Here is a 22,915-nt window from a genome sequence, read left to right as displayed (position 1 = left end):
TATTTTTGATCTGGAGTTTCTTATTACCTTTTAGATATTTGAGCTTACAGTGCATGCATAATGAAAGATCTCTTGGTCATTGCTGTTTCAAAATATTGTAGTAATTTGAAGCGTAGTTTTACTTCGTGTGAAATTGATTACTTGAGCTCATTTACTACTTCTGTAGATTTTCTACCATAGTATATATCCTATTCTCTTCCATCTCTTTATTGCAGCATTCCCTTTTCTACCGAAGATATATCAAAAGCCATTCCTGCAACAGATCCATCAGATGTTGATCTCCCACCATTTTTGTGCGAATGTCCATCTGCTCAGTTCCTAGTTGCTGGGAGTTGAAAATTTGCATAATATGCAGCAAACTTGTGTAATATGCATAGAGGTGGACAATGTACACTAAGTGCACCAAATTTGAGTCTCTTAAGCATTATGGAGGAGGTCCATTTCAGCTGATGCAAATTCAAGAGAAACTGCCAGTAAATTAGTGTTCATCTCGGTACGGTGGACTTGGACTTGGCAAGTGGAAGTTGAATCTCCTAAAGGCCTTCATTGCAGAGGTTCAGAGATAGGGGGAGTAAAACCATCAGCTCCCCACAGTACATATTATGGACTGCAGGATAGGTCCATTTGTAACTTAATTGTTATATATTCATTAGAAAGAAATATATCAGATTTAGAGGCTGCTTTTCTAATAGCCCTGTTGTTGTCTGTAAACACCCAATTAAGTATTTGTGTCTATAATGTTCCATTCTGGGTGTTATTTTTGGCAGTTCATAACAATCCCGTGGACATTACTACTAAGATTTTTTTCATTTTATTTTTCACAATCGTTTTCACGAATAGATTATATTTTAAAGTAATATCGAGGTGTTAGAACTTAGAAGTGCATTCTTTTTTTGTGCCTAGTCTGCCTATATTCACAATCCGGCCAAATCGACATATCTTGATACTAAAAAGTAGGACTGTAGGAGCAACAACGTCATGGGCTCATGGCCGTTACAGATAACTAATGAAATGCCAAAGAAACATCCAAAGGTAGTTTTATAGTTGAATGTTGGAATCTGAGAAGCAACCTCGGATTCGGTTTTAGTCTCCCGTCTGGGATGCCATGCCCATCTCCATCTATTCTATTTATTATGAGGCGTGGGTGAGTGAGTAACTCGAACTTGGCTCGTCAACAGCTCTCTCATTCAATAATGAGTCAAGTTTGAGCACAGTTTAAAACTCGAGCTCGAATTCGAGACGTTCACACTTTACATAGTTATGTTAAAGTTTATTTGGGATAATTATTTATGTTAGTGTGTTGGATTATAATTACTCAACACATATTGATTATGTCAGACTTGGACAGAGAACAACTCCTAATTTTATTCCACATCGTCCCATCCAATCTAATTCAATATAAAAAAAAAAAAAAGTTAATATGGAATATGTAATAAAATATACGACATGCTTGCTTTGAAAGTTGGATAAACTTTTCCATTAACAGTTTTAATATCTTCATAAGACAAAGGACCTTTGACGATATTCACCAACAATCCTTGAGATAAAATCTCTCTCTCGAAGTAGGATGTGCGTAGTAGACACGTCCAATTTTTTTCCCATTTTTTCTTGGTTTCCACTTCCTTTCCTTCTTATCCCATACGAATTGAGTAGGAAAATCGACATACGTAAGACCCATAGCTAATTCTGGATACTCAATATTTGCTTTAAACCACTCTGTAAACTTGGTTTTTGATGAAGATTTCCTGTTTACAACATCTCTTGCATCATCTCTCTCACTATAATAAACCAAATGCTCACCTTCAAGATGGAATGGTAACCTTTCAACGCCAGGTCTTCTGTACTGAATATCAAATTTCAATAGTCTCCAAACCGCTTCAGAAGCAGATAAGAATCGGCAGTCTAAGAAATTTGCAACTTCATCAACGTCCTTTACTATTTGATGAGTACTATCTTTGTCTGTAACCATGTTTTCAACAATAATTGCAGTAGCCCTGTCCCTTCCCTTGTTAATGTATTTGAAAAGGTATTTGATTGATCTTCCCTTGTTGCAGTGTTCCACATTAATATGAGCTTGGTACTTAACTATCAAATCAACATTGTGTGGAACAACCCATCTGTTATCAACTTCTATATTCTTCTTCATTCCCTTTCGATTGTTATTTCGCCTCAGAACTGCGAAGTCATTGTCGTCAATGGTTGTTTCTTCACTAAACGGTCTTGGATAGAACTTAGTACACTTTTTCTCATTCATGCAAGGGGAATCTAAGTTTTCTATTCCGCATGGCCCATGTATCATGAATTCTAGCACTGAATCATAAGCAATTTTGTCACCAATTGGGTCTGGTAACTCTGCTGATATGAGCTTGTTGATTAGTGAAGGAGTAGTAGGCTTCGAAGCGTTGTCCAGAAAAAGTAAAATGTGAGCGTGCGGTAAACCTCTCTTTTGGAATTCAATAGTGTATAATGCTGCAAAACATTAACAAAACACGTATTTATTAATATTTTCATAAAATATTATGAATTTTTAAATTAATTAAAACAGTATAGTATATAGGTTACCTGCCCAAGCCTTCCCAAATTTCTTGCGCTTTTGTAAATCAGTCATCAGTTCGTGCAATTTCATCTCAAAAACTCTTGCAACAATATCGGGAAAGTCTTCTGGTTTATAACCAGGAGCTATCATGTCAATACATCTCTGGATTTCTGGCCATTTAGGGTTGCATGTAAAAGTAATGAAGAGATCTGGGGAACCTGTGTGCCTGCATATTGCAATGGCATCTTGATAGTTCTGTACCATGTACCGCGGACCACCTGTGAAAGATGAAGGAAGAACTAACCGTTTGCCTACAGTACCAGGCCTCGTGTCACCAACAACAACTGCATCTACTAATCCTTGATACAATTACGCCCAATCGTTTGTTGATTATTTCAACCCAATCCATTCTATTTTGTTCAACAGCTGTATAAGAATCTACACAAAGTTGTTGTCTCAATTTTTTCCCACAAACTATAGTCTGGCCTTCATTGCGTCTGAGTTGTAATATAAAAGCATAGTATTCTCTCATGCTAATATTTTTTCTTTTTCCAACTACTGCATTGTTTCTATATGGAATGTCAAGTCTGTATCCATCTTCAGCATGGGGGAACAAAAGTGGATACTGCATTGCCATGAAACTTGGAAGCAATTCGTTGATTCTCTTCAAGCCAAATCCTTTTTTGTCCACAATAACATCTCTGTGCTCGTTAAATTCATCACCATTGCCAACGATGAGACCAGCTATCTCTTTTGATGATGGCAAATTATAAAGTCTTCCATCTTTTTGTCTTCTATTAATCAATTGTATGCTGACGTCGGCCACATGACATTCTTTAAATCTATCCCTTGCCATTCTATAAGTCTTGGTGAGTTCGTTGGTAACATTCAACATATTTATCAGTCCTTGAACAATGCTAGAATCTAAAGCATATTTTGGATTCCTCTTAACAATTTTCTTACTAAGAGAGTTCAACCTGTGGGTGACTTCATTTTCAATATCATGTATGTACAACTGTGCAAACCTTGGACGTACTCCTTCAGCTGGAAGCAATGTTCCAATTTTGTGGTGATTTTGCCCTTTTATTTTATAAACAAAGGGTGCCTTTCCATCATTAATTGAGCTCAAACTTGTCCACCAAGATGTGAACGCGAACATTGAGTTGTAAATGCTGATGTTTTCCATGTAATTTAACGATTTTGACCCTCCATTGCAATCCAAAAGATTCTTCAAAAATTCTGGAGTATCTTTTAGAAGAGGCAATTGAACCTTTCCATTCTGACAACATATGGAGAATTTAGGATTAATAGGTTTTTTGCTCCTATCATTCCTTTCTTCGTACCAGACAATAGCTCCGCAGTGAGAACATATGGATGTTGGACATCCAAAATCCAAAGGCTCAAAACAACTTCCTGTAAGGCAAAAAGTTAATTAAAATTAAAGAATTTAATTATAATAAGAATATAAAACATTGCTGAATTTAATTATAATAAGAATATAAAACATTGCTGTAAGAAAATTACTTTTATGTGAGACATCTATTCCACATGAAATGGAAACTTCAGTTTCATTGTCCACTTCAATGTCGGAATCTGATCTACTCATTTGTGATAGGTAATCATCATCACTTTCATCGTTAATGTAATTATCGTTTCCAATGCTCTTCAAATTCAGCATCTCTTTTCGTTTAGCTCTATTTATTTTAGCTTCTTCTTGGCTTGTTCCGGGCATAGATACTGTTTAAAAAATAATAATATGTCATTTAATAAAGTATTTGGTGCTATAAGAACAATAAATTGAATACATAAGAAGAAAATATTTACCAAAATGTTTCATTCTACTAAGACGATTAGATTTATAACTTCTCTTATGTGTTTTCCTCCTCTGTTTTCTTTTGATCAAGACTTTGTAGTTGTTGTTTTCTAAACCGATACTTGATGCTGACCTACAATTTAAGAGTAACATTAGTATCATGAATATATAAAGTACTTGTCAGAATCATTGTAAGTTAAGACATACTTTCTTGTGAAGGAACAATGTCACCAGAAGTTTCTTCCATATTATTAGGCTTGGTCTTCTTTGGAGAAATTTGAATCTCTACTTGAATTTCATCCGAATCTTTCTCTGCATTAATGAGTGCTTTTCTTTTCAACTTAGCACGCATGTTGCGAAACCAAGTAACTATGTTTTTTTCTGAAACATTACCGTGTTGATTTAGTTCAGCTTTCAAATTGTTAATTATCTCTTTATTTGGACTTCCATTGAATTGATCAAATACTTGATGTAGTTTTTCAAGTTGGATTGTTGTTGGTGTCCATCGCTTTCTGCTGGATAAATTCTCGTCAACTGAAATCATGTAGAACAGAATACTGCTGGAAGCCTAGAAAGAAAATGAGTAAGTTAAAATAGATAATCAAACAAATATGTAAATATCAAAGTCATAATAATCAGTTCCGATTTCGGTTCGAGTACCCACCGAATTTTTACTATTCAGTTCTAACGGATTCGGTTCTTTATCGGTTCAGTTTTTGAAAACCCAATTTTTATAGTTCTAACATTTTAAGACTAAGAACCGCTGTTCCAGTTTGGTTTGGTTTAGGATAATCCGATACCCATGCACACCCCTATACTGTTGTAAGTACTTAAAAAGATTTGGACTTTCAATCAAGAGAAGGGTCGCGTGCTTGCTGCCTTGCTGTACTTCCAAAATAATGGTAGATCAAGCCACGTAAAAACTGCAACTAAGTACTTGCACCTTGAGTGTATCTTCTTTTGAGCTCGCGAAGAAGAAAGCTATACTTTTTGTTATCCTACTCTACTTTCCAGCGTGAAAACTTCAGTGAAACTGTTAAAAGGCTAATAATGCACACACAAACTACTCGCAGATTTCTTACTTTCCACGTCTCTGCAACTCAGAATCCAGACAACTTTTGAGATGCACCATGTGGACTTCTCTCACTTTTATGCACAACATAGCAAGTACAGTGATGCTAAATGATTTTAGGACATGTAATCATCAGCATAAACTTTTGTGGTATATGAAAGATGTTTGGGATGATCTAAGTAGTCGTTTCTCTCAAGGAAATCCACCTACGCAACCAGAATCTCCTGCTTTGGCTATTTCTAAAGGTACTTTTAGTACCTCTGCTCAAGTAACAGAAATGTTGATAGAGAGCTTAAGCTGAGGGAATCCGGTGAAGAAGTAGTTGATCTTGGTTTGGTCAATCTCCGTGCCAAACTTAGCATAGTTGCTTTAATATGCATGTTGTATGCCCAAGTATGCAGCTATTTGTTTAGTATGCATCTATCTTTACTCTGAAAATAAAATTATATCTAATATGTGATTTATTGGAGTCTAACACCTATTTTCTTCTCAGGTTTATGCCAATCACGTCCTCAAAGTTTGGTTCCATTGATCCTATATATGGGCGAGAGACAGATGACGACAATGGACAGTTTGTCGAATCCGGAAACTATATATAGCACCGGAAACTATTCTAGGAGAAATTCGAATCCGTTCCGTTTGGATATTGATCGGTCTTGGTTTGACATGGTTTACGCGTTACTGGTTCCCGGAAGAGTCGGGATCCACCCAAGAGATTAAAGTATCTAAATCATCAGAACATACCTTATTCAGATATATATATATATTGTAACGATTGTGAAAAAAATAAAGGAGTTTTGAAACCGTCAAGAGAGAAAGAGTTTTTTATTTTAGAAGAAGAAGAAAGAGAAAGAGAGGAAAACAGAAGAAAGTGGGAAATCTATGGGCGGAAATTTGCATGATTGCAAAAGTAACTTTGATTAAGTGTGTTTGTATTTATCATGTACCAAACAATATGTACTAACAGTAAAAAAATACTAACCTTCAGTGAAAAGAATTTGGAGTCTTTTGAAAGATGGTGTACCAGGGAAAAACCTTTAGTCCAGGAAAAAAAAACAAACTTGCAGTAGAAGGATGATGGTGTGTGCTTCGTGAATATTGATGTGTTTTCTTAGGATTTCTTTCTCTATATTGGCGTATGGTTTCAATAGGTTTTTGTTGAATGCTTCATGAATATTGATGTCTTTATATAGATTTTAATATGACAGCAGTTGTATAGCATAAGAATTCTGTTGTTGATCCATTAACTAATTCGTATCCATATCTATTAAGTAATCCATATCAATTAACTAATCCATAATCTATATCCATATCCAATAACTAATACATATCAATTAACTAATCCATTATAGCACTATAGCACGGAATAAGTTGTGCATTTTTATGGATCACAACAAAGCAAAATTATGCATTTTTTATCGAACTTGTTCACGGGATACTCTAATGGCAACTATAGATGATTGTATTACACGTATATTTTCTGAATTGCTGCTTGCATTTTCTGGATGTTCGTTTGGTGTTTCTGTTGTGCTAGGACATTATACATTCGTTGTGTTATTGTTATATGAACTTTTCACTCATTAAGACACTACATAATAGTAGAAAAGTAGGACATTAATACACTCAAGTTTAAGGCATTTATATACGAACCGCATCAACCGCTTATTTGCAATAGTTATATTAACAAAAGTTTGTAATATTGTGATCAAGCATTGTTAGAAGCTGACATGAAAAAATGACACTTGCCTTCATTTCCATGTGATTATACTCATATAGTTCAACCAAAAAGATACAATTTCCAAATGAGTGGTGAAATCCACCCTTGCACTAAATCCTTCTACAAAAACAATTTGGAGCAATTGTGATAAGTTATTGCGAAGGCTTCTTGGAAGCTTCATTTTGTTCTCGCTTTTGATCCACGAATCGCCGCGAGTTGCCGGCGATCATAGCAGCCGCTTTCTTTATACCACCTTAACGCTACCGGCGAAATTTCATTGCACCACCACTTTGGCAAATCTGACTAATCCACTGCAAATATAGCCCTCGAGCAACCGTTGGTTTTACCTCCATTTTTCTTCTAATACCTGCGACCACAAATCTTCAATGTGGTTAGGATGGCATATGACATGGACCCAGTTCATCGAGAACATAATAGACTTGAAAGCATGAATGTAAATCAATATCAATATCAGTCTAAACTTTTTACCCATTATTTTCTGAAATGTAAGATCACATGTTCATTATTTTTGAATGCATGAATGTAAATCAATATCAATATCGATCTAAACTTTTTTACCCATTATTTTCTGAAAAGAAGATCACATGTTCATTACAAAACCAACAATGTTTCAAAAATAAGTTTACAAAGTGAGAATTCTTTGTCACAATTCATAACACACCAGTACCCTGGGACTGGGAGTCCCAAGCATGACGTTGAGGGACTTTGGGAAAAAAAATTATTTCCTGTATTGAGTTAGATATATAGACATAGTACCTGGCATTTCAACCAGCAGCAATAATTGCAGCAGTCAATGGATGCATTCGTGCTAGATTTGGCCCGGATCAAGATCAGGGTATGTTGGTGCATCCGATTGCGCAACTGTTGTTGCTAAGCGTGTCCTGCATATGAACTCCAAAATGTAAGTCATAAAGTCCAAAAAACAAACTCAACAGTATTTTATAACCATAATTTGACTGGAATCAGACTTCAATCATTGCATTAAAAATGTTAGAAAATTAACAATATTTTCCATTGTCAAAGACAAATGCTTACTTCTTCGTCCTGGTCTACCACTTCCACGCCGCCGTTCCCGGGCTTTGCATTGCCATCAACTCCTACGGCCAATGCACCCGGCTCTATCCCAAAGATCTCGTACCTTCAAGTGTCGTCCCATCCACCTTAGAACCTTTACAAACACCTTTTTGATGATGCCACCCTCGGCTATGAACCGATCTTCTCCTTTGGCACCTAAGCAAACGGTTGGGCCAATAGGGCCGACACCTTACCGATCAATAGTGGGGTCTGCTCTAGTTCCTTCACAACAATCGGTAAATCACGAATTCCATCTCGAAGCCTACCTAGTTTCACATCCTTAAAGCCACCAATGAGTAGTCCCCGGTATTCCAGCTACAAACACCAAGACCCCAATGATCGAGCTCTCGGTGATTTCACTTTTCAACCTCTTAGGTCGCTTCAGAGCGGTTTCTCGGCGATTCAAAGCGAAAGTGAACAACTGTTAAAAGGTTAACAATATTTTCTGAAAACAGGCAATCTTTAGTAGGGCGCCCGAAATCGAGCTCGTAAAGTTGAACCATTAGGTAAGAGCAGTTTTCTTAGTATCTCATAGTTATGCTTCCCGGTGCATCAACGACATAAATATTCCCACCGGTGATGCGCCCTTGCCGTCAAGCATGGTACTCTGCCATGGATGGATGTGTGATACAGGATCACGTGGATAAAAGTCATCTAATGCCCTCACAATTGCCGTCTGTTTTGAGCGATGGAGACTGAATCGATTGTTGGCTCATGCAAGCAATGATACCATTATCGGGAAAATTCTTAGCAACGGATGCATCAAGAGCTTGGTGATACCTTGTCTAGTTAGGTGAACCCTCCAACCTAAATTTTCACCCGAGTTTCTAAAACACACCTGCATATCCACTTTAACTCCATCCACACCACCATTTGGGCCAAGTACTCATGTAACCCGATTCAAAAATTTGTAAACCTTCTTTGGACTCACCAAGCCCAATCCCTGCACCGCCAGTGGATTCATCTACCAATTTGGTTCATTCATCAGCACTCCCTTTGACACCGTTGGAAATTTCATTAATGACTCACCTTTGCTACATCCACTATACTCTTAGTCCCCATAGTAGGATTTTCCCTCTTCTTAAACTTATCATTTTCTTCGACCCCGGTCAACCTAAGCAACGGTTCGGATTTATTGGCTTTTTTATTTTCTTCTGCGTCTGGACCAACTGATTGCCATCCATCATCAATGATCACAAACTTTGGTGGTACACCACCAGATGAAAGCGTCCCATGTGCACCAACCAAAATTTCCAACAAACTTATCATTAACTCTGTTTCTAGTACCCACATTTTTCGTGTTCATGTAGTAGTATCTTTCGTCTCGCTTGCTTTCTCAGCAGTGATGTGCTTTGTTTGTTTCGCTTTCTCAGCAGTGTAGTCTTTGTACTCATCCTCTGCCTTTTGTGCAGTTGTGTCGTTTGCTTCTTTCGCCTTTTGGGCTGTGCAGAAGTGTCTTTGGCTTTTTTCGCCTTTTGTGCAACATAATCCTTATATTCAGCAACCTTCTGCTTTGCCTCCTCAGCCTTCTGAGCCGCGATATCCTTTGCTTCATTCATCAACTTTCTGTTCCGCTCTTTCTTTCGCTTCTCGTGCTTTCTCAGCAGTAGAGTTCTCATACTCGCCGCCTACCTTCTCTTTTCCTTCTTCAGCTTTACTACCAGTATAATCGCCATAATCACCACCTTCTAAATCACGATTCCTCTCGTCATCGTCTTCAAGTCCTCTTCCAGTAACAACTTCTTTAACATTCTTCAAAATATTCCCAGGCAATAAAATCCCAAGAGTACCACGACCTGAACTTTGATGTTCATCATGGTGTTGTTCACTGTCGTCATATTCCCTCTTCCCTGACTCTTCATATTCTCTTTGCTTATTCACATCTCTAAGTTCAGCTCTCTCTTCTTGATGCCATATTCTCGCTTATTGTCAAAGTAGAAAAGAAGATCATCTTCCACCTTGCTGTATGGCTGTAGTAACCGTTGCTCAAAGTTCCCTTTAGACTCATCAAATACTGACTTAATTAGCACAAAGTCTTAAGGCATTGTTATTCAATATCTCTGCTCCCCGCTGCTCAAAATTCAGTAACCACTCTGTAGAATAAATTAGCATATATCTAGCAGTTAGCAAGAAAACTGATTTGAAGATTTCCTAAACTCAAAATATAATTCTAACACAATCTTCGACAAAAAAATAATAGAAGAGAGTATGAGTACTTAAGCAAGAAAACTGATTTGAAGATTTCCTAAACTCAAAATATAATTCTAACACAATCTTCGACAAAAAAATAATAGAAGAGAGTATGAGTACTTACTAAGAATGGCTTGAGGAGTACTGGTATTAGGTTTACTTGCTTCTTTATCCATGCCAATCTGAGATTGCTTTGGTTTGATCCCCACTTTTCATGCAAGCAGTAAAATAGTAGGAAATGAGCAAATTAGAAGTCCATGTAGCAAATTCTTGATGCATGACTAAAGTAGTACCCTTCTTACCTCACATCCTGTATGGCTTCATGAGCTACAATAAAAAATTATGGAACGCCCTCACCACCTGATGATTTGTTTCAAACTTTTCAATCATGGCATTCAAAATTTTCATTGGTAAACACTACACACTTAAACGTAAATACTTCAGAATTATAATAATAATTAAAAAAAAACAAAAAAGGCAAAATTCTAACCTTATCACAAAGAACTCCACTCTACTCGTTTTATTTACTTAAACGTAAATAACTTAGGCAGTATTGGTGTTTGTTTGTTATTGGAGTATTCTAACCTTTTGACCTCTAGGTGAGTGGATTCCTGTCCTTTCTTTTCTGTTATTGGAATCTGTTCTTTCCCTCTCTGTGTGGGAGAGTGCTATTTCTACTGCCAGCTACATTGTGTATGCCCTAAACCGATACACCACTATCTCCCTACAGTTGGCTCCCCGTGAATACTTCCGCATAAATTAGTCCACGCCATTATCTGTACCATTACTAACAATAACAATGCCGTCACACCAGCCTATATATGCACGACAAATTGTAGCTAAAATACATTAAATGTCTGTACCATTACTAACAATAACAATGCCATCATACCAACCTAAGTACGAAAAATTGTAGCCAAAATACATAAATGCTACCTCGTCAAGCCGTCATACACCGAAAAGAAATGAAAAAGAAAAACCTAGGTAATTGACGAAAAAATGAACACCACCACTTGCATATTTGGGAAAATATATTTCTCCACCAGAATGGGGGCATCTCTTTGGTCATGCCTTTCACTTGGTCCTACTTAAGCTCTACAATCATATCATCAAGGCCAAAGCATAAGAAAATCGACGATACATCACGAACATGATATGTCATCACTAAACAACCATTAAAACAATGACAACGACAACGACAACGACAACAACAAAATTGAATAATTAGAAAAATTGAAGTGAAAAGAAAAGAGATGCATACTCACGATAAGATAAAATTAATGAATAAAATGTTTATGCTTGAGCTAACAACTAAGGTCACATACCACCACTGGAAAAAAAATAGCATTTTAAATATGAAAACTCATAAAGACATCTTATATATTTAGCATGAAATGATATTTTTTCATTTTATATGGCTATGTTTGCAATGAAGTGCCATGAAATTCCAGCCATCTGTCCAAATCAATCTTGTGTTAAAGAACAACTTAAACACCACCAAAATATATATCAGAAAGATAAATAAAGAAGAAAAAAAGTGAAGCACCCATAGAATAGTTTGTAGATGATTACAGGAAAACATTGCCAATATAGAAATCAAATATACCCATATCGAAGAATCAAAGATATATAAAAGTAAACAATGAAACCCATGGCCGAAAACTCACATTTGATTAAACTTCAATATCTTCCTACTGGGTGAACTAAGAACCTCTTATTAGAAATTTGGTTGTTGAAGGAGATGAACAATCCGTTATGGACTCAGATCGTTCCAATTAGCAGTGATGGGGAGGAAATCTAAAACGTCCAAACCCTTCGTTTTTTTTTTTTTTTTTTACTTTGAATAAATAGGGGTGGGTAATTGGAGTTGGCTCCGTGAATTGAAGAGGGTAGGGTTCGCGGAAAGAGACAGAAGAGAGACTTACTCAATTTGTTCATCCCCCTATTGTGCAATTTCAGCAACTTTCTTATCCGGGCTACCCAAAAATTATGTTTGTGAGCGGAAGCGAGAATATTGATTGAAGCTTCAAGCTGGATATGTATTTTGTCTAAATCTATGTTTGGGTTTTTCATAATTTGAAAGTTAAGAAATATTATTGATTTCAAAAGTGAATGAGTGAGCAAAGTAAGAGGTTTTGGGGTTTTAGAGAGGTGGGGTTTTCGTTTTAATTTCTTGCGACAGTTTTTTTCTCCTGATTTATCGTAATTAGCAAACAATTAATCACAGTAGTTTTAGATGAGTAGTTATGCACTGATTATAACTAATCCTGATTTACTTTTCTAAATTTGCCAACATGTAGTCGAACTGTTTATAGCTTAGTCATAACAACAAATGGTTCACAAAATGACAGTGATGAAAATCAAAGTAGTTTTACAATACGTCATACATTGATAAGAGAAATTATAGTTAATGAAAAAACACAAATTGTGATTTATAAAACCGATAGCCATCTATGTCATGTCGAACAACCTACGAACGGGTTGCGTTTCATAATTGTATTATAATATATTTCCACTCCAACTTTTATAAGTCAGATTATATAGAATATAGTGCATACTTTACATGTTCTAGTTTTATTGTGTATGATTGCCACTCCAGACTCCATTCGAGTAGATCGAATGCTATCAATTTCATCTATAAATATGATTGAAGAGGCATGTTTTCTATTGGAATCTCGAAAGAACAGGGAAAATATTTATGCACATAACACATGGAAGTAAACGATAGATTTATGAACATTGTTCAGTAACCACTCTGTAGAATAAATTAGCATATATCTAGTAGTTAGCAAAAAAACTGATTTAAAGATTTACTAAACTCAAAATATAATTCTAACACAATCTTTAACGAAAAAATAATAGAAGAGAGTATGAGTACTTACTAAGAAGGGCTTGAGGAGTACTGGTATTAGGTTTACTTGCTTCTTTATCCATGCCAATCTGAGTAGTTGACCACTTAACCATTGTTGATGGTAAACGTGATCTAGAAAAAGTATTTATGTAAGAGATTGCTTTGGTTTGATCCCCACTTTTCCTGCAATCAGTAAAATAGTAGGAAATGAGCAAATTAGAAGTCCATGTAGCAACTTCTTGATGCATGACTAAAGTAGTACCCTTCTTACCTCACATCCTGTATGGCTTCATGAGTTACAATAAAAAATTATGGAACGCCCTCATAGCGCATCTCAACAAAGTGTCGATCACAACAAACAACCAAAGTTCAAGGAATAAAAGGCCGAGAGAGAAATCAGTATGGGTAACTAATCAGTATGGTCTGATTTACTTGTAAGTATATAAAAAATAATTCGTTTGTGTGTTTCTCCGTTTCCAAAATAATCTTGTAAGAATATTCATGCATATTATTAGATTTAAAATCGTTAAATTCCAATTCGTTTGTGTGTTTCTCCGTTTCCAAAATAATCTTGTAAGCATATTCATGCATATTATTAGATTTAAAATCGTTAAATTCCAATTCGTTTGTGTGTTTCTCCGTTTCCAAAATAATCTTGTAAGCATATTCATGCATATTATTAGATTTAAAATCGTTAAATTCCAAAATGGGCTAAAGGTCCAATAAAAAAAACCCAATCCAATAAATTAAGTGGAAAGAATTCGGATATCAGAATTCCAATAAATTTGAGTCAAAACGACCTGAAAGGATATCTTTTCCATCCTCAGAAGGTCAAGTTGCACGTCTTACTTGTCTGATATCACAGATAAGCGAACAATGAATGCCAATTTCTAGACTATAATCTCAGAGATAGAGAACAAAGCCGAGACAAAACCAAACTACAATTCAAGTGAGAACAGAGAAATAACATTAAATTCCTATTCTACATCAAGTAGCTTGCAGATAATAAGTTGGCAAACAGAGTTGGGAGAACTAAAGATAAGTTGAAATGCACTAACCAAGAACTATACTTATGGCAGAACGGGCCGATCTAGTCTTTCGAGCAGCCTTCTCAATATCAATTTCTTTTGCTCCATGCAACCTCGAGTAGCCAGCAATCAAAGAATTAAAAGGCGAAAGTTTAGGGGTTTTGGAACTTGGATTGAGAGGAGGAATATAAAAAATACTACTTGGATTTGAGATGAGGAGAAGATGTACCAATTAATTTTGAGACTGTTTGGGCATGATATTTTTGGGGTTTTCAGAGTGGCTGGGGTTTTCGTAATTAGTTTTGCCCACGTGGACACTCTCAAAACTCTCCCTGCATGCTGCATGGGTAACAGAAATCCCTAGTCTAACATATCAACCTAAAAGAAACTCACCTTTACCAGAATTACTTAATCTAATAAGGTGAGTTTCATGCCTCAAGGAACCGACCTATTCAAGAAAAACACATCAAAAATCTTTATAATCAGTTTCATCGAAAAGAAAAAAAAAACAAAGTAATCACAAACTTAACGAAAATCCCAACTATAGCAGCTGTCCCTTGAGGCATGTTCAATTTATGGAAGCTAAAGGCGGAATGATCCACCAAGTCTAGTAGGCTAGCCTGGATTTCAAACTCATGATCATGGTAGGAATCTTCAAAAAGAAATTTCGTTAAGAAGTTTCAAACTAATGAGCCCAAAACACGTAGAAGGTAAAAACAACATACTTATTCACGAAGCACAGCATCTTGAGCAGCCTTCTCAATATCAATTTATTTTGCTCCATGCAACCTCGAGTAGCCAGCACTCATATTTATCAGCATTAGCTTGGTTAATCATGACTAATGAGCCCAAAACACGTAGAAGGTAAAAACAACATACTTGTTCACGAAGCACAGCATCTTGAGCAGCCTTCTCAATATCAATTTATTTTGCTCCATGCAACCTCGAGTAGCCAGCTCTTCCTTTGCCTTTGACGTCGCTTCATGGGCTAATAAAGCCGATGACTTGATTTGTTCAGTCTCCTGAGCTGCATCTTTGTAGTTGATTTAGGCGCCTCCCACCATCTTCTCTTTCCCTTCTTTCTCTCCTTTCCCTCCCTTTCTCCATCTGAATTAGTGCTATTTCTGACAACACATTGTTAAGATCGGCTTCAAGAGATGCAACTGTTACTGATGCTATAGTTCCTTCTCAGTGTTTCAGGGTGGATATTGCGGATTTTTCTCTTTCAAGTTCTGAGTTGAGTGAACTCGTACCAAGCAGCCAGATAAAAAAAGGCCTCGTAAGTTTCTAACTCTAGAAAGTGCAACATAAACTATACCATAACCGAAGGCTTTTGAAAGATCAGTACGAAGGTAATCAAGAGTCATTCCTTGGCACTTCTAAACCCTAATAGCCCATGCCAGTATAAGAGGAATATCTGCTTTCGAGTTGCAAACACTTTTTCTCCCTCCATAACATGCCATTCTTCAGGCCCAATCATACGCACCAACCCTGAGTCAAATCGAACCTTGGGCAACAGACATTTAGCAAATGCTCTCCGAGACTTGTTTCCAGTTTGCTCAACGAAATCCACAATGATGGTACCCGGTCGCACCTTGATTTTGGTCGAGATGCTGGAGAATTGGATAATCAACAAACAGCCAAAGTTCAAGGTTATAGAGTTTGGGGTTTTCGCAGTGGAGGACGTGAAATTAAATCGTGGGTTTTTCCAGATATCTATCGCCCAATTTTTTTAGAGTTTGGGCAGCCAAAGTTCAAGGTTATAGAGTTTGGGGTTTTCGGAGTGCAATGCAGGTAGAAGTTTTACCTTGTCTGTATATATATATTATCTGCTCCCCGCTGCTCAAAATTCAGTAACCACTTGCTCAAAGTCACCTTTAGACTCATCAAATACTGACTTAATTAGCACGAAGTCTTAAGGCATTGTTATTGAATATCTCTGCTCCCATTGCTAAAATTTAAGAACCACTCAGAGAATAAATTAGCATATATCTAGCAGTTAGCAAGAAAACTGATTTGAAGATTTCCTAAACTCAAAATATAATTCTAACACAATCTTTTCGACAAACAAAATAATAGAAGAGAGTATGAGTACTTACTAAGAAGGGCTTGAGGAGTACTGGTATTAGGTTTACTTGCTTCTTTATCCATGCCAATATGAGATTGCTTTGGTTTGATCCCCACTTTTCCTGCAACCAGTAAAATAGTAGGAAATGAGCAAATTAGAAGTCCATGTAGCAAATTCTTGATGCATGACTAAAGTAGTACCCTTCTTACCTCACATCCTGTATGGCTTCATGAGCTACAATCAAAAATTATGGAACGCCCTAATAGCTCATCTCAACAAAGTGTCGATCACAACAAACAGCCAAAGTTCAAGGAATAAAAGGCCAAGAGATAAATCAGTATGGGTAACTAATCAGTATGGTCTGATTTCCTTGTAAGCATATAAAAAATAATTTGTTTGTGTGTTTCTCCGTTTCCAAAATAATCTTGTAAGCATATTCATGCATATTATTAGATTTAAAATCATTAAATTCCAATAAAAAAAACCCAATCCAATAAATTAAGTGGAAAGAATTCTCAAGTAGCCAGCAATCAAAGAATTAAAAGGCAAAAGTTTTGGGGTTTTGGAACTTGGATTGAGAGGAGGAATATAAAAAATACAACTTGGATTTGAGATGAGGAGAAGATGTACACATCCACCGAAAGTGAACTTATCTGTTTCCTTAAGCGAAGAACGACTACTAAATGCGACTCTGTGAGCATGAAAGTTCTTCCTGCAAAAGATCAAACTGGTCATTATAGCTAATACTCATGCTCCGAGAAGTTCGGACTGTATTTATTACATAATTTCTTCGTGAAAGGCTCAGTTATTGCATTAAGTGCTAGAGGAGCCTCCAGCAGATCCGACTTTTCCGCGAAATACGCTTTGTTTGAATTGCATGACCGAGGCATCTTGTGTGCAACCATATGTTTTCTGAGAATTACCTTGTTATAAGAAATGGTTGGGAAACAGCCACATAAGAAGACAAAACAAACTACACATGCCAGAGGCCCTTTAGCAACTCCAAATAAATAAGCCTAACTGGCAATACAATCTAAATTTCCTAGAAACTTTTTTGACTTACATCATATTTCCTTCTTTTGTCGGTGATTTTGTAACATTATCACCATCGTATATGGAACCATGAAGCTTTGTACATTGTGGAAATTCATGATAGATTTAAAGAGTAACCCATATTACATTAAATAAATCAAACTACCAAAGATTATTCAAGAACTTTTCAAAACCAATTAATTTCTCAAGTATTGATAAATAAACTACAGTACCAACTACACTATGTTTGAATGGTGAAACTCAGACATTGTGAATGTTTGAAGAATGAACCTTTACGGAGAGCTAGACCCCTTTGGAGCTAAATAGAAGGGAAAGACTCTATGTTACAGCTCACAACTATGTGCAAATGAGTATGAACATGCTTAAATAATAAGACCAATTATAGTGGCATCTCCATGCCAAATTACTCGAACCCAGCCAGCTTGTATCGAAAACAACCCCTAATCTCATTTACCCAGACAAACTTGTATTGAAAGCAACCCCACCAGAGATGTCGTGGCATCCCCAAAACCACCACACTATTAAAACTAATTATTGATAGTTCTACCAATACCAATTCCAATACAAACATCCTCATTATAAAAAAAAATTAAAAATCAAAATCAAAATCTCACCAACAGCGAGTCCACTAAGATGCTTATGTCAAAGGGACATATATAGCTCTATCAATAGTACAATGTCCTCTCTTTCGTAGAATTGTGTAAGGTGTTAGTAGCTGACGAAACATGAAAACAATCGAAGATATGTTGAAACACTCTTAGTGGATTAACAATAGAAAGACCTACAGGAAACTATAGAAGAAATCAAGAAACCCAAAAGAAAGAACAAAATAAATATAAATATATAAAAAACACACCTTTTAAGTATTTCACCATCAATATCTTAGTTCATTCACGTTGGCGGCATACATAGGAAGGCATATGCCCATCAAGTCTTCTTTGGAGCTTATAGGATTAATCGCTCAAATAAAAGCATGTTGCACACCTTCGTTGTTGAAGTTTGGAGTTCAGTTTCTCCGGCACCAACCGATAAAACCACCTCCTCTGCTTCCTCTCTATAATGATAATCATTTAAATAAGAAATTGTTCAGAGAATCATAACAATATGAAATAAGTTCGAGAAAATGCGAAGCGGACTCAAATCAATTAATTGTACAAAAGGGTATCGACTTGACATGTAAAAGGTATTAAATTATTTCTTTCTATGATCACACTAATGCAATTTATTTTTTTTCAATAATAAATCACACTAATGCACTCAAACTTTATAATGGTTTTGAACCCACCCTAGGGCACTAACAACTTCACTTCTCGGATAAGTCTACTCAACTTCATATTCTCCGGATAAGTCTACTCCTCCTCATACATTAGTCTTTGCTAACTCGACTAACATAATAGAAAAGAAATTATAAGAAACAAAGAACAATAGAGACTAAAATTAAAAGCGGCATATTTTCCTCGAAAAACTACTAAAATTACTTGTAACTTTGCTTATTTAGTTTGAGCATGAGCATGGAATATCTCAATTATAAGTCCTACCTAGTCTAAAATAGGTTTCCCCACTCACTGCAATTACAATTCTGAAAGTATCAATACCATATATTCTATACAGACATAATACCCCATATAATAAGATATACATATTAGAAAAGAAGTGCGCATTAAGAGCAACTTGCATCTAAATTATGTTGTCAAACCCCTGAAAGAATGGTGTTTACAAAGACAACATCAAACTCATCCTGCTAAAACACAATGGTCCTTGTTAAACTAATTACCCAAGTGCATCGCGAAAAGTCAATACCTATGCAAGACCAGTGAACTTGGAAACCATGTGTGTGTGTGTGTGTGAGAGAGAGAGAGAGAGAGAGAGAGAGACCAATATTACTTATAATCATGAGTAGTAACAGTGACGTAAACTTGTTCATCGCTAAAATGGATGAACGCTTAAATAATAATTGTCGGGGTTACTACTTAAAAGAAACATACCGATACTTTCTCCTAAGTGCATTGGGATAGAATTCATGTGCACCTTATTCTCATGAAGGCGGCCATTTCGCGGCATTTTACCGCGAGAATGTTTGTGGACTGGATTAATAATGTTTCGATACTCTAGTAGTCTTCTTGTAGTTTTGTTGTCGTTGTTTTACGAGAATCCCCATCCCAACCATTGCAAGGAGCACGACTTTTGTCGGACATGGTGGGTCTTTTTCAGGATCTGCGCCATGAACACATGTCTTTTTTGGGGTTGGAGTTTTAGCTTCTATAGATGGGGGCTCGTCTTCATCGGGTATTACAAAGTTGTCTTCTTTGCGGCCAACCATTTGGATGTCTTTCTTTGCTTTTCGATCTTCGGTGTTGGGCCCGATGACTTAAGTGATTTCCTTTTAAAAACCAAACAACCCCGCAACAATTTCCACCAAAGCTGCCCCAATGTTCAGGATAGCTTCCCCAAAGTGACACAAAGAAGGCTTCTTGTTGCCTTGACAACAAAGCTTCGGTAATGCCATTATTAGAAGACCTTTGAAGATTTTTGAGGATAATGAAAAGGGAAAAAGAACTAACCTCAAATCTGTCAAACAAAAAATCAAGGGAATAGATCGGGTCGTCTGAGCAAGGATTTTGCGATTTAGGGTGGGTGGTAGAGAAGAGAGAGTGGGAGAGAGAGATTAGTTCGTGAGAGAGTTTTTTCCTCCTGATTTATCATAATTTTTTTAGTTTTTTTTTTTTTTTTTTTTTTTTGACTTTGTGAGAGTTTGGGGTTTTTGTTGGGGTTAGATTCCGGCACAAAAAAAGGTAGATGAATTTTTTTAGCTCTCCCTATTTTATCGTAATTAGTTTTGCCCACGTGGACACTCTCAAAACTCTCCCTCAATTGATGAGGGGAGAGCTATAATATATATATACAGATATGCATCTTGGTATATCTATATTTTGGCGTGGCGGCAGCCATATGCCAAAATGAAGAAATTTCAGCTATACTATGTAAACAAAGTTAGGGGTTAGAAATTGAAAATTGAGACAAAATTGATTGCTAGGGTTTGGGATTTGGTGCCTCTATTGAGAGTTTTGTTCATGCCCCAACTCATTAGTAATTGTCTACACAATTGGTTGTTTATTGTATGAGATTTGTGAGGCCATAAGAAAGGGGAATTTGAGAGTTCTATTGAACTAATGTGAGTGTGTAACACTATTTAATTTTCTTTCAATTGGAACTTCTCTTTGGTTGTGGATTAGGCGCAAGACAAACCACGTAAATCTTCATCTCTCTTATTAATTTGGTGATTGGTTTACTATTTTGGTGAATAGTTTATATTGTTTACTACATACTCGTTTAGGAGTTACTTAGTTTATTTCATACACCGTAGTTGTGGGTTGTTACTTCTACCACGTTTGATATTTGGTTGACCCTTACATTGCATAGAATTGGTGTACTCCATAGTTTTTGGAGCACAACAGTAGAGATAATTAGAAGCTGATTCGAGGAGTTGGTTTTTAATTCTTCAATATCTAGTCCCATCAGATTCACCATGGCCATTACCAACATAGGTCACAATTTTTTTTTTTCGATTTTCTTATAGTGAAAACAGATGCATTTATGTTAGTCTCCCTCCCACCTTGAGCTACATCAGAAGATCTCTCCTTTTCCGTGCTGGGGGTCTTCTCCGTTTCCTTGTGTAGTGGACATTTAGCATCAAAATGCCCCAAAAATATTACACTTCTTGCATAGGGTTGGAATCCAGTCACAGTAAATTAAGACCAATATCAACTATGTTTGCATTTCCCAGATTAACTGGAACAGAATAAGGAAACTCAAAAGAAGTATATCAACAACTACATAGTACATATTCTGTCTTTCTCTCTTGGATGTCAACCTCATCCATACATGTAGGCTCTCCGAGCAAACTGGAGACAAATTCCATACCATTTTTGGTCCATAGCTGTTTCGGCAGATCAACTTTAATTTAATACATAAAGGAATGGCGTTAGACCTTTAGTCTTACTTCTATGCAAATCTATGGATACAGACCATGGACGAACCATAAAATTCTTGCCAGCAAGAGAGGGCCATGTTCAATAACCATATGTCTATCCTCATCGTTCACAAATTTGAAGTACGTAGAAGAGGTATCGACTAACAAGTATCTCAAAACGGCTCGTCAATTTCCACTGTTTAGTCACAACATTCTTCACAAATGAATAGGAGTGGCGTTTTTCAACAAAGAACCTGACCAAATAATTCTGCCATATCGAAACCCTTTCCTCTACAATCTCTTTCGGAACATTAGCAACACCATTAGTATAACACCCCGTGTTTTATTTCGTTTATTTTTCTAATAATAATAATAATGGATAATAGAAAAAAATAAAAATAGGATAAGTGTTAGTGGAAATAGGAGACGTGGGTTTATGGGATAAACCTTATTCCCTATTTCGGGGGTTTTGTTTTTAACAGAAAGAGAACAGAATAGAGTTTTCTCACGAGAGTTTACGGGGAAAAACAAACAGAGTTTTTTACGAAAAAGCGGGATCTTCTTTGAAGGAAGGAAATGAAGGTTTTTCCTGGTAGCTGGTTGATAATCGGAGAGCGTTGCAGGTGAGTAGCTATTTTTGCTATTTCACCGAATTTATTGTTTTCGTGTACCGGCGTATACTGTTAAAAAGTTTTTGCTCATATTTTCGTTTATTATTCTGTTATTAGCATTCGTCCGGTCGTTGTTAAATTTGGTTAAACTGTATTTTGGAAACTCTGTTGGGACTCGGAGATCGACATTGAACTGTCGAAGCTTCGAGAAACTGTAATGGCGGCGCAAGCCCCACAGCAAGATGTCGGCTTGGGTTTTCGTTTAAACTCTGTTTGGTTGTGGTTTTGGAAACTCTGAACTTAAGCTGTTCAAGCTCTGAAGGGGCGTCAATGGCGTCGCCCAGCCAAAGGAACGGAATCGTCTTGTTCATATTTGTTTACGCTATGTTTTTTTTGTGATGTTAAACTGTTGTATGTTGTTATGGGATTGATTGATGGAGGTTGGGATATCGATTTGGGCTTGTTGGTTTACTGGGCTGTTGAAGCTTGGGCGTTCATCAATGGCGGCGACCAGAAATCGCCAGTAGATTATGTGAAACTTTGGTTAATTTGGTTTTTATTGATGCTAGAATGATGATTGATGTTTGGGGAGTAAAGGTTTGATGGTTGGGTCGATGTATATGGAGAAGGGGACGATTGAAGCTTTTACAGCCATTAATGGCCGTAGATCGCGATTTTCGCAGTAAGAGGAAATCGCAAATTGTTGGTATTGGTGTTGAGGGGTTTCCTCAAGGAACCCAACCGCTGGGCTCAAATTGGGTGGCGAGTGATGGCCGGTGGTGGCTGTGGTGGTGGAGGTGCTGTGAGGGAGGAAGGAGATGAACAGTGCGTTTTGTTTGTAGTTGGGCTTGGGCCGAACTCAGTTATGGGCTTTAGTTTAGATTTTCAAATTTGGTTTTTTTGTATTAGAC

General features: G+C 36.7%; 2 protein-coding genes and 1 pseudogene across 3 annotated transcripts; all 3 read right to left on the bottom strand.

Annotated features, from left to right (window-relative positions):
- Positions 1-1,525: 1,525 nt before the first annotated feature.
- LOC147496771 (uncharacterized) lies at positions 1,526-2,800 on the bottom strand. The gene is made up of 2 exons (XM_086562661.1): positions 2,563-2,800; positions 1,526-2,469 (listed from the first exon to the last, which is right to left on the bottom strand). The coding sequence occupies exons 1-2, from the start codon at positions 2,798-2,800 to the stop codon at positions 1,526-1,528; spliced, it is 1,182 nt and encodes a 393-aa protein (XP_086418787.1).
- Positions 2,801-2,867: 67 nt separating this feature from the next.
- LOC147496770 (uncharacterized) lies at positions 2,868-3,695 on the bottom strand. The gene has a single exon (XM_086562660.1). It carries the CDS (start codon positions 3,693-3,695, stop codon positions 2,868-2,870), a length of 828 nt encoding a protein of 275 aa, XP_086418786.1.
- Positions 3,696-7,149: 3,454 nt separating this feature from the next.
- On the bottom strand, positions 7,150-18,263 carry LOC147496769 (putative galactinol--sucrose galactosyltransferase 6 pseudogene; annotated as a pseudogene). The gene is made up of 8 exons (XR_015194883.1): positions 16,438-18,263; positions 14,333-14,415; positions 13,306-13,457; positions 10,726-10,783; positions 10,548-10,631; positions 8,195-10,326; positions 7,916-8,040; positions 7,150-7,505 (listed from the first exon to the last, which is right to left on the bottom strand). The product of XR_015194883.1 is annotated as a putative galactinol--sucrose galactosyltransferase 6 pseudogene (transcript).
- Positions 18,264-22,915: the final 4,652 nt, after the last annotated feature.

Source organism: Coptis chinensis, chromosome 5 (assembly GCF_015680905.1).
Source record: "Coptis chinensis isolate HL-2020 chromosome 5, ASM1568090v1, whole genome shotgun sequence".
Taxonomy (NCBI): Eukaryota; Viridiplantae; Streptophyta; class Magnoliopsida; order Ranunculales; family Ranunculaceae; genus Coptis; species Coptis chinensis.
The sequence above is the reverse complement of the archived record's forward strand: the minus strand, read 5'-3'. Positions and strand labels throughout refer to the sequence as shown.

Excerpts from the sequence above, each read along its gene's own strand:
- LOC147496771 (XM_086562661.1), bottom strand. The coding sequence starts at position 2,800 with ATGGTACAGAACTATCAAGATGCCATTGCAATATGCAGGCACACAGGT. Across the intron at positions 2,470-2,562 it reads ATTTGGGAAGGCTTGGGCAG|CATTATACACTATTGAATTC; the intron begins GTAACCTATATA and ends AATGTTTTGCAG.
- LOC147496770 (XM_086562660.1), bottom strand. The coding sequence starts at position 3,695 with ATGTTCGCGTTCACATCTTGGTGGACAAGTTTGAGCTCAATTAATGAT.